This window comes from Triturus cristatus, chromosome 5_1 (genome assembly GCF_964204655.1).
Source record: "Triturus cristatus chromosome 5_1, aTriCri1.1, whole genome shotgun sequence".
NCBI lineage: Eukaryota > Metazoa > Chordata > Amphibia > Caudata > Salamandridae > Triturus > Triturus cristatus.
In genome coordinates this window covers 406,032,611-406,044,745 of record NC_140587.1, presented here as the reverse complement: position 1 = coordinate 406,044,745, position 12,135 = coordinate 406,032,611, and the positions used below count along the sequence as shown (strand labels likewise).

Here is a 12,135-nt window from a genome sequence, read left to right as displayed (position 1 = left end):
GTGGGGGAGGTGCGGCATCTGGCGCGGGGTATCTCAGACCACTCCCCATTGTTGTTGCATCTCGATGTCTTCCCGAGGGGGGATGGCAGGGTGGCCCCAATCAATGCATGGTATTTGCGCGACCCCACCATTCGTGCCGATTTGATCAAATCCCTACAGCGATATTTCGATGAGAATGTGGGGTCGGTCTCTTCGGCCATCTCCCTGTGGGAGGCTTTCAAGGTGGTCCTTAGAGGGGAGGCCCTCTCCTTTATCTCCCATGCCCGGCGGCGCGAGCGGGAGGAGGTGACCCGGGTAGAGGCCGAGATTGCAGAACTGGAGGGTGACCTGGGAGGAGGGGGAACAGACGACAAGTTGCATGTTCTACACCTAAAGCAGGCGGCCTATCGGGCCCTCGTCACGGAGGCGGCCAGGGGCCTCAGTAGAGAGCAGCAGGGGCGGTTGTATGATGTGGGTGATAAGGCTGGCAAATTGATTGCGTGGTTGGATAAGAGGGAGAGAGCGAGCCGTGTGGTGCCTTTGATTGAGAGTGTTGATGGTGCGTGTGTCACTGAGCCGGAAGCCATTGTCTCCTGCTTCGCGGATTATTTCCGCGAAGTCTACTCCCCGGTTTCCCCCTGCTCGGAGGCAGATTCCCATGCCCTGCTTCGGGACATCGCACTGCCCTCCCTAACGGTGGAGGACAGGGATTCGCTGGACGCCCCTCCCACCTCGGACGAAATTGCCTTGGCTATTCGCTCGGTGGCATCCGGCAAGGCCATGGGCCCCAATGGTATTCCCATCGAGCTCTATAAGCTACGCCCGGATGTGTTGGCGCCCCACCTGCGCGCGATGTTCCTGGCGGCCCACTCGCGGGGTTCCCTCCCGCCGGACCAGCGTCTGGCCACAATTGTGGTGATCCACAAGGAGGGGAGGCCCCGTGAACGGGTCACATCCTATAGGCCGATTTCGCTTTTGAACGCGGAGCCCAAAATCCTCGCCAAGGTGTTGGCCAACAGGTTGGTTGGCGTGGTGGGCGATTTGGTCCACCAAGACCAATCTGGCTTTATACCGCACCGCAACACGGCGCTCAATCTGCGGCGCTTGCACGGGGTGCTCGCGCGTGTCCCATTTGTGCGGGAGCCGGCCATCTTGGCGTCCTTGGACGCCACCATGGCGTTTGATACGCTTGAATGGCCATACATCTGGGCGATGCTGGCAAAATTCGGGTTTGGCCCGGGTTTCATTAGCTGGGTCAAGTTGCTATATTCGGGCCCATTGGCGCAGGTGGTAGTGAATGGGCGAGTCTCGGCCCCATTCGCGCTGGGGAGGGGTACGCGACAGGGCTGCCCCCTGTCGCCTCTCCTGTTTGCCCTGGCTCTGGAGCCCCTGGCGGAGTGGCTGCGGTGGCACCCTTCTATCCGTGGTCTCCGCTGGACCCCCGAGCATGAGGACCGTGTGTCCCTCTATGCTGACGATATCCTTCTGTATCTCGCCTCCCCGCGTAAATCACTGATCGTCCTGGTTGATGTTTTGCGTTCATTCGGTCGCAACTCAGGCCTGGTCATCAACTGGGCGAAATCCTGTGTATATGTGCTTTCCGGGGAGGCTCCGGCCCTACCACGGGACTGTCCGATCCAGATTGCCTCCCAAGGTTTTCGGTACCTGGGTATCTATATCACTCTTGACCCGGAGGCCCGCTATGAGCGGAATTTGCTACCCCCCCTCCGGCGTTTGAGGGAGGACGTGGTGCGCTGGCGGCGTTTGCCGCTCTCGCCGCTCGGCCGAGCGGCCTTGTTTAAAATGATGTCCCTGCCACGCTTCCTCTACGCCCTCCAGAATACTATGGACTTGGTCCCGGCACGCTATTTCCGTGAGGTGGAGGGCCTCCAGCGGCGCCTGTTCTGGGACGGGAGGCCGCGCATTGCTTTGGCTAAATTGACGCTCCCGTGGTACGATGGGGGGGTCGCCCTCCCTGACATTAAACGGTATTACTGGGCCTCCCAACTAGCTGCAATTAATCATGGCCTTTACGGGCCCGCCTTGAACCCGGCATTTGAGATGGATAAGATGCTCCTGCCCGGTGGCGATTACAATCGAGCGCCCTACGCTGGCGCGCCCGACTCCCGTTTGACGGGACCGACGCGTGTCATGGTGCGTGTCTGGCACGCGGCTAATGCAGCTATGGGGTGGAAGGACCGTTTGACCCGGGCGTCACCGCTGTATGCGTCTGAGAGGTTGGGCTCCCTGTGGACGTCGAAGGGCTTCGAGAAGTGGGACACGATCGGAATCAGCACGGTGGGAGATCTCTGGACGAGGGGGGGATTCAAAACTTTTGAGACGCTGCAGGCGGAGTTCCAGCTGCAGGGCAGTGAGTACTTTCGGTACCTACAGGTCCGCCATGCGCTGGGCTCCGTCTTCCCGGATGTCGCATCCATTCCGGAGTCTTCCCCCCTGGAGGACAGAGTCCTAGATGGCCATGTCCCGGACAGCACGATCTCCCTCATATACAAAAAACTGATCAACGATAGATCGTGCCTGCTGACCAGTCTCCGCGAAGCTTGGGTTGCCGACGGGCTGGAGCTGGACGATGAGGATTGGATTTCCGCGGTGGCCTCTCCGAAAGAGGTGGCCATCCCGGCTCGCCTTCGTTTCGTCCAGCTCAAGATCCTTCACCGGGTTTACGTGACGGGGCCAAGGCTTCTGCGTATGGGTTTTGCTGGTGACGGAATGTGTAAGCGTGGCTGTGGTGCGTTGGCGACTTTCATGCATATACTGTGGGAGTGCCCGAAGGTGGAGCGATTCTGGCGTGGTGTGCATGAGGTCCTGAGTGTGGTGACGCGTGTTGCGCTGCTGCCTGAAGCGAGGAGATGCTTGCTGAATGTATGGGAACCGAATGACTACTCGGTCCCGCAGACGCGGTGGGTGACTCTGGGATACATGATAGCCAAGCGCGACATTGCTCAATTGTGGGGATCCCAGAGGCCCCCTGCGGTGTCGGCCTGGAAAGAGCATATGGATTGGTGTATGTTTCGTGAAAAGGTGGTGTATGTGGCGAGAGGTAAGCCTGGGGCGTGGGTGAAACTCTGGGGCCCCTGGAACGCCTACCGCGGGGGTATTTGTGAGCCACCACTGCTACCGGCTGCCTCGCCTGCTCCGTCTCCCTAGACGGCCCCCCTCCCTCAGCCGCGGGCGCGCGGTCCCCCAGTCCCTGATCTATTCCCATTCCCCTCTTCAGAGTTCTGCTGCGGGTTTAGATCCCCCCACTTATGGAGCACGTGCTGTTATTTTGGATCGCGGGTTGCCTTGCGGGTGTGGTTTTTTGGTGTTGTTTTGTTTCAAGAAAAAGGAACCGTACTGTGGGCTTGGAGCTGTGTGGCCTGCACCATTGATTACTCCTGTTTCACTGCTCTGCACTGCCTAGAGACTTTTACTGTATGTGTGCAATATGTTTTTGTCATTCTAGCGGCCGGCCGGATGGTTGTAGGCCCATACCTGTAACTTTTACGAACTGCAATAAACGGTTTCAAAAAAAAAACAGTATCGGCCACCTAAGCAGCATCTTTCTTATGATACCAGAATTAGCTACATAACACCAAAACCAGTGCAGTTGACCACATACTGCCTCATGACAACTTATCATACAGTTGCTAGAAAAGGGCAGCAGCTATATAGTTGCAGAGAGATCCAAAAAGACTCCTAACAACAGATTACACCACAATAAATCACAAAATTTAGGTAGATGGCCAAGAGACCTATTTAAGGAAGTCATCCTTTTTGCCCTGATCACCCCCATTCCTTGACTGATGCTGGTGGTTACTGACTCTGAAAGTGCCCTGGGCTCTGCTAACCAGGCCCCAGGCCAGTGCTCTGTCCTCTAATAATTGGTATAATACTAATTGCCAAAGACGACCTACCCAGAAATCCCGAATATATGGTAGGTCATGTGGGTTTATAGACCCAAATGGATTTAATTCACTTAATCGTTCACTGCTGCAGAATCATTTTAAAGCCAGGCCTGCCTTGCAGGCTAGTTTTAAAATAAAACTGAGTCCAAATTCGACTGTGGAATTAAAAGTACTTCCGGAGACCCAAACTACCTTTTTATAACTTATGTCACCCCTAAGGTCTGCCCTAGGTGCCCCAAGGGTAGGGTATATTGATATACAAAGCAGACAATATAAAAGATGTTTTACATGCCCTGGTAGGAAAAAGAGCGAAAGTCGTTTTTCTCTCTTATAGTGCTCCTAGCCCCATAGGCTAACAAGGGATGAGTTTATTAAACTTGATAAAGTCTATTTTTGCTTGGGAGCTACCTAGCAAATGTATTCAAAGTATCAAAATAAGGGTTGAAAAATTTCAACAGGTCAGATGCGTCATACCCTATTACTGAAAAATAGTTTTAGAACTTACTATCCTGAAGTTACCTAAAGCAGCCCTTTGCCAGCCTCTTCTGATTGATCAGCCTTTGACAGCCTGAGCCAAGCTGCTCCCAGAGTGGCACTAAAACAATGCAGCCATTTGGTGGGAGGATATATGCTTCCTGGAGAACCCAGGGAGAAGAAATGAGCTGGGAGATAAGCTGGACTTCAAAGGCAGCAGAACAGTTGCCACAGGACCCAGGCCGCCCTTACCTCCTTGAACCCAGTCAGATGAAAGCCCCCCCCCCAATTAGATAAGGAGAGGGTATGTAAGGGGAGCGTAGTGAGTTGTTAGCCCCACCTCAGGGTTGGGTTACACAGACACACCAAAAGGAGATTTTCACCATTTTGATTTTTGGAGAACAGTGCATTCTGAGTTACAAATATGCCACACTTTGCAGGAAATGGTCATAGCAGAGGGAGGGAACATTAGCTTTATTGGCTGGGGTGTCCCCCTTCCTGCCAGCTCAGAATGAAGGATAAATATGAGAGAGCTGAAAGAGTTCCACAAAACACTATCTGGAACAAAAGAAGACCTGGCCAGCTGGACCCTTGGACTGCTCCACAGAAGGCTTGCACTCAAAAGGACTGCACCTCCTACTCTCTCATGGCTCACAAAGAAAGGACTGGGCCTGTCTCAAAGGAAAAGGAGTGGAATCCCTGATTAGCAACGGGTACAACAGAGTTAGAAGAAGTCTCCTGCAAACCCAAAAAGAGAATCACCTCTGCTGACCAGTTGCAAATGAACTTTTTCTGGACTGTGCAGGATCACTGTGGGAGACTGAGTCCTAGCCCCCAAGAGGCAATCCAGAGTCTCTGAAACCTTGGCTGGTGCTGCTGGACACTTCTCTCCCCAAAGGGACCAACAAGGAACAAGATCTGAAAGTTTGGTAACTATCTACAAGGTTTTGCTGAAAAAGCTCCAGGAGTAGACTGGCTCGACGTCGAGACTCAAGCCGTTGTCGCCGACTCACGAATTGGCCTGACCACGCTGGTTTGTCCCACTAAAAGCTCCAGAGCTATTTGCAGTTGAGGGCAAAGACTGTTCGAGACTCACCGAGTCATTGTGCTACAGCACACCTCTGCCATCGTTTAATCAAGCTTCGGATCTGAGAATACCGTGGAATCACCGACGAGCCCGTTGACGAGAGAAAGTACCTAGAAAAAGACTAAGTCCAAAGGTAAACATTTGACCGGGACCTAGTACTCAGCCTATCCGACCAACAATCAGTCTAAAACTTTGACTTTCTCCTGGTCCAGTGCGACCCAAGACCCACCTGTGGCACCTTAAGCTTTTTGACGCTATAATGCACACTTTTTAATTTAATCTTTCAAAATTCATATATCCGGTTCCCTACACTGGGTTTGTCATTTTGGTGTCAATTTAAAGATAAAAACATTTTCTATTTTTATAATTTGGTGTTGGGTTTTTATTGTGTTATGTCCTTTACATATTCACTGTTTGGGTGATATTAAACGCTTTACACATACCTGTCTCCTAAGTTAACCCCGACAGCCAGCTTGCCAAGCTACCAAGGGTTGAGCAAGGTTCATTTATTGAGACTTGACTGGATTTATTAGTGATTGTGGTATTATTACTATAACTGAAGGTGAATACCCCCACCTACTAATAATACACTTTCCTACAACCTGTACCTCCAATTTGGACCCAGACAGCTTAAAATCCACACAAACCACACAAAAACTTGGCAAGCAGGTCACAAGACCCATCCCACCTATAGAGCACAACTGTAGGAAGACCTCAAAACATTCACTCAATTGGGCAAGGGTGGTCTCCGGTCATACCATCAGCCCACTTACAAAGATGACTTTCCATGAGCACATCAACAATCACAGGCACATCCTCTGCATTGAAACAGCTAACGGGCAATGTAATTGGTGAACATATGCCATATAAAAACTACTTAACAAATATAATATGTATTCTAGGTCATTCATAATAAAAGGTTCATTGTCCACATTCCTCCCAACACTCATTTATGTTAACTCTGTCACCCTCTTGACCAACAAAGTATCTTCATAAACTTAAATTGAGTCACCTTCTTTTCAAACTTATATCACTCTCCAAAAAACTGTTGATTCTCTATTCACTTTAATGGATTCGCCCTCTCAAATGTCTGACTTCAAAGCTCTTCCAAGTGTCACCCTTAGGGATCAGAATACTACACAATGGGCAAATGCCACACACCCTTTCACTTAAATTTACTATCACACAAACTAAGCTGCTCTGTAGGAGCTCTGAATGATCACTGAAGTGCCTCAGGCAGGCAGCTACATGGCTCTTCAAGTGTTAATAAAGTTCCTGTTCTAGCTCTGCTAACCTTTACCTCCTGTGTGCAAGTTAAAGGAGAAGTGGATGTCAAGACAGCTGCTTAATGTCCAATCTCTGCTTTTTATGTCGAAGCCTACTAAACAGTGCATTTATGTCTGAAGCAAGAAATATTGTGGCTCAATAAAAACATACACAGGTTTGAAGACTGCCCATTACTTACCATTGGTTGGCTTTCCTTGTCACTCTTATTTGCCTGTTTCTTATTCGTGCCCCAGCTTGTGAGTCTTGCAGACTTAAATGTCCCCGCTATGGAATATTGTCTCTTTACATCTCTTTTGATTGGTTGTCTATGCTGCTTTCACTGCTTACTTTTCAAGAACTTCTCTTTTCTTTTGTGTTAAGCAGTCCATGGGAGTGCATGTGTTTTTGAGCTGTCTCTGTTGTGCATGTCTCCCCCCTGTACTCTGAGATCTATTGCCTTCGCCAATGGTTGTCATTTCTTATTTTGTGTTGTCATTTCTTATTTTGTGTTGTCATTTCTTATTTTGTGTTGCTATGTGGGAGTCAACGCCGTTAAATGGAATATTTAGATTTATAGATTTCTAACAATACATACAGCAACCTTATTTTTAATAATTATTTTTAAGGCTCCCAGTTTTCTGTTTTTACTGATTTTTGCAGATAATTACAGACCGAAAACAATGTGTTTCCTGTCTGTATTAATTTTTATAAGTGGAAAAATACAGATAATTGTGCTTTTTTGTGAGTAACTGTCCAAGCTGTTTTTGTGAATTCAAAGCCAGAAGCTGAGCAGATAGACAGCGTGGGGTGGTAAAAAGCAGGATGAGACTAACTTTAATACCGGCACATATCTATATTTAATGTTAATATTTACTTGTAGGGTGTAGTGTTTTGTTATATATGGCTGCTTAGTTTGCTAAAATGGGACAGGCGACGAAGTATGAGTGCACGTTTATCAGTTAAATAACATGTTTATCAATTATTAAATGTAGAAATATACCATTTGACGACTCCATTTTTTCTTAAAATACACATGGATAAATACCAATAAGATGGCTAAAAAAGAAATATGGGTAAATACAGACGGAAATATTAAAAAAATAAATACTGTAAAACCGGGAGCCCTATTTATTTTACATTGCAATAGTTTGCTTATCTATACCCTTGTTTTTAAATTGATAGCATTTTACCAGATGGTGTACCTTGTTGTTTGCTGTAATTCTAGCTAACCTCTATGTTTGCTTTTACAGATACAGAAACAAGCATTTGCAATGCAATAGGTCTCGCATTTACGCAAGTTTAAGCTATTGGCATTATAAATAACAATGCCAATAGCTTAAACTCGCGTAAATTCGAGATCTATTGCATTGCAAATGTTTGTTGAACTTTAAAACTGAGCGCAGCGCCACTTCACGGACACCGCGCTTGGTTTCTTTTTTTGCTTTTTTACTTTAACACTAAGCGCGATGTCCTTGAAGCAGGTTCTGTGCTGAGTGTTAAAGTTAAAAAATAAAGTAAGAAACAGAGCGCGGTGTCCTTGAAGCAGTGCCACGCTCAGTTTTAAAGTAAAAAAAGAAATAAACAAACAGAGCGCAGTGTCCCTGAATCGGACACCGCGCTCACTATGAGAGTTGAAGAGAAAAAAAAACAGGATTGCGGTGTCATAGAAGTGGACGCCAAGCTCAACATTAAAAATGAATAAAATTAAAATTGAAAATGATCACGGTGTCCCTAAAGCGGGCGCCGCAATCGTTATGCAAATTCCCCAGAAAGCAGCCGCCATTGTCCACTGAAATAACAAAAATAGTGCTCACCCCCTAGATAAAGCAGGCCGTGTAACCAGTCAAGTAAAGGGTCCAGTCTTTATAGGCCGTAACAAATAAAGACAAGGCGGTACCAAGGCGGGACTAACAAGCCGATTTACGAATCAGAAGCCACCATTTAAGAAGGACAATCACACAAAGCCAATGACAAATATGGGGTGAGAGTGTGAGACGCTTAAACAACATACCCTAATACAGCATGCCTCGCAGAGCGAGCAGCGCATGCTAACGCATTTCAGTGCGGTGGTCCGCATCACCGCACTGAAATGGAAAGTCGGGCATTATAGCGCCTCCTCAGCTGTCAAAGCGGGAACGCTGCTGCAATGCTACATTACTTACTGAATTTACCCTGGAGTGGAAGCATGCAGTCACAGTGCGTGCTGCAAGTGCTCCCGGCTTGGGGGCAGGCTCAGACGCTTGCAGCTTTGGCTGGTGCTACAATGTAACACATTCACTTGGCACAGCGCACCGCCGCATTAATATGGACACAATTGGGTGACTTCTTTAAAAGCGCCGTGGGTCGTGCGCCGGCGGCAGTTCAGGAGGAAGTTTTGGCTGCTGGTAATGAATGAGTGCAGCTCACACCATTAAATCTAATAAGGAATCTCGCAACCGGACACCCGTGTAGAACCCACACCGGCAGCCGAGAGAACCTTGTCGCAGAACTGTTTCCTCAGCTAAGCTTCAATCTACCCAGAGCACACCAGCAGCCCTCAAAATCAATCGTGCCACGGTCAGGCCCAGCCACAGAGTCCGAACTTGCGGGCAGCAGCTACCAGCAGGCGCGTTTCCCACAGCTCGCTGCAAGAAGTATGTGCCTGAAGTGATGTTTGTACTGACATACTATTTCATCCTTAATAAAAAAAAAAACTTTTAATGCGCGATCACGCTCATTTACGCTGCCACCACTCCTGTGCTTAACCTTACAGATTTCAGCACCTTTGTCACAGTCTAGAGTTGCATGGCACCAACTTGTTTTCGCGTAGGTGAGCTGCCGCACACTTCTAGTCACCGAGCTTTAATTTCTTGTTTACAGTGCCGACCCTAGCGTCTGCCGCCACTTCAGCAGAGCCGGCGCTGGTTGTACCAGCTCCATGACAGGCTGGCTACCTGCACCGTGCGACTCGACATCTTGTACCACCGCAGTGTGGATGTCTATTTTGGACATCCACACTGGACATATATCTGTCTCCTGGTTGAGAGAATGGACATCCACACTGGACATATATCTGTCTCCTGGTTGAGAGAATGGACATCCACACTGGACATGTATCTATCTCCTGGTTGAGAGAATGGACATCCACACTGGACATGTATCTTGTCTCCTGGTTGAGAGAATGGACATCCACACTGGACATGTATCTATCTCCTGGTTGAGAGAATGGACATCCACACTGGACATATATCTGTCTCCTGGTTGAGAGAATGGACATCCACACTGGACATGTATCTATCTCCTGGTTGAGAGAATCGGATGGGCAAGAGGCGAGTTTCTGGTGTTTCCTGATACACATGCTTATTGCAGCTGTGACTCTGCCACAACTTTACTCTGGACAATATTTATCTCATTACTAAGAGAACTAAAATAAAGTGGCCAGTTTCCATCATGGATGTGCTGCTGAATTAAAGTAATCTAAGTTTCTTAAATTAGAGTGTGTTTCCAAGTGGCTGTAAGATGAAGTGTCATATCCCGTCATGGTTATTTCGTATGTCTGTGCTTGCAGTGCTTAGGGCGAGAAGGCTGAAGGAGAAACCAGCAGATGGATGGCCTCTGTAAAAACTACAGCATCTTTAATAAGAAAATTGATAACTTTCATGATTCTGCCTGGATGACCCTGGGATAACTGTGGGAACTGGGTCTAACTGGGACTAAGGGAGGCAACATTAATAAATGATCTGCCTGCAATGTTTTCAAACGATGAATGTTGAGTGGAATGGGCCGGGTGATTAATAGAGGCCCGAGTCATCCAGGCCTTTTCTGAGCCCAGATTTTCAGGTGCAAAATGAATCACATTGTAATTATATTTTCTAATAAAAAAAGTCTTTTAAGTTTGCTTGTCGAAGACGGCTCTTCTCTATTACTAAGCAAACGCTTCTTAATATGCCTTTGACTTTCCCATGCTTCAAGTGGGGGTGCCAATGTTGAAACTGAAAGTTGATCCAGGTGGCTCTGCATTTAGGCTAAATGATTAGACATATTTTCCTTGTTAGTAACAGGGTTCTCACTCGAGCCCTTGCGGTCTGAAACAGTATTGTTTTTATTGTTATTAAATGAGACAACATCAACTTTCTTGTCCCCTGTGTCCTTGTTAATAATCCCAAAGTTAGCTGGCGTGATCACTGGTGCCGTTGTGACTGGGCAGGTAGCAGCCACTGTCTTTTTGTCCCAATTGTCAAACACCTGTGTCACTCATAGTCGTTGAAATGTCACTTCACAATTACACTGACATTATTAAAGTGTCACACACAGCAATCTGAAACATTGGCAGCTATGGGGGAGTTATTGCTGGCAGGGTAATACTGACATTACGGGGTCACATACCACGCAGACAATAAGTGCTGAGAGGCAATTCTACTTCAGAGGATCAGTGAGGGTTATCCTGCCGCATATTTCCTCTTGGGTTGCAAAAAGACAAGTGTCACTCAACAATGTCACACGAAATCCGATGTCACATGGACTGTAAACATGGCAGCCTTGCTTACCCCCAATATAGAGTCGACAGATTAATAGGAATTAAAATTTCGTTAGCCCCAAATACTCGTATTCCAGTAAAAAAGAGACAGAGAGCGTGGGGGAGGGGGCGTGTACCCCCTCCCCCAACACTTTCAATTTTTTTTAAAATCATACAATGGTAATATTGCCTCCAAGGTGAGCTCTCTCAATGGAAAATTAATATTAATGCAGCTATCGTAAAATTCTTAATATGCTGCATTGCTGCATGACTGCTCAAAACAAGAAGCAGAGCGATAAAGAACTCATCACGTCTTCTGCGTAACGTAGCTCACCGCACTCTTGTTTTTAATACTTCTATGTTATATGTATCCTCCTCCTTTCGTACAGGCTACGCTACACAAATATCACTTCCGGGTGAGGCTACTGGTCACAAAAACATTTCCTGTGCAGATCTGCCCTATAATAAGCCAGACCAAGAGTAACGTAACGCTTGCGCAGGGGGTGGGTTCTTGTCAAAAACCACTGAGCCTATAGGCAGAAAAAAAAATACATTTTTTACCTTATCTTTTTGTAATCTCGAGGTTTCTTGCAGAGCAAAGCAAGCATCTCCCATTCTGGATTCAGGAGCTGCGTTCTGTTGACAGGGTACGACTAGACAGAGCAGAACTAAAGCACCAGCTCTTGTTTAAAGGGACAGAACCGCTTCAGGGGGCAGGAGGCGGGAGTGTAGGAGGAGTAAAGGGAAAGCAGTTTCTACACAGATTGGAGGAGGCAATGTTTACAACACCCAGCAAAAACAGTCTGTTTAATACAGTCAGCGATTCACGCATGCTCAGGCACGGTGGTATTCACGGTTCAGATTGCAGTATACTTTATTTCGGGGTTGTATCTTTTTTCTTCTGAGTCCTATTGGCACCTGTCTTT

The 12,135-nt window shown here is 47.6% G+C and overlaps 1 protein-coding gene across 2 annotated transcripts in view; it reads right to left on the bottom strand.

The window, feature by feature from the left end:
* Positions 1 to 11,921, bottom strand: part of RRM2B (ribonucleotide reductase regulatory TP53 inducible subunit M2B) — a 90,958-nt gene extending 79,037 nt beyond the window's left edge. For both annotated transcript variants that reach the window (XM_085605154.1, XM_085605155.1), the window contains exon 1: positions 11,771 to 11,921. In XM_085605154.1, the coding sequence (XP_085461280.1) occupies positions 11,771 to 11,824 (54 nt within the window). In that variant the 5' untranslated portion in view covers positions 11,825 to 11,921. The remainder of the gene's footprint in view (positions 1 to 11,770) is intronic.
* Positions 11,922 to 12,135: the final 214 nt, after the last annotated feature.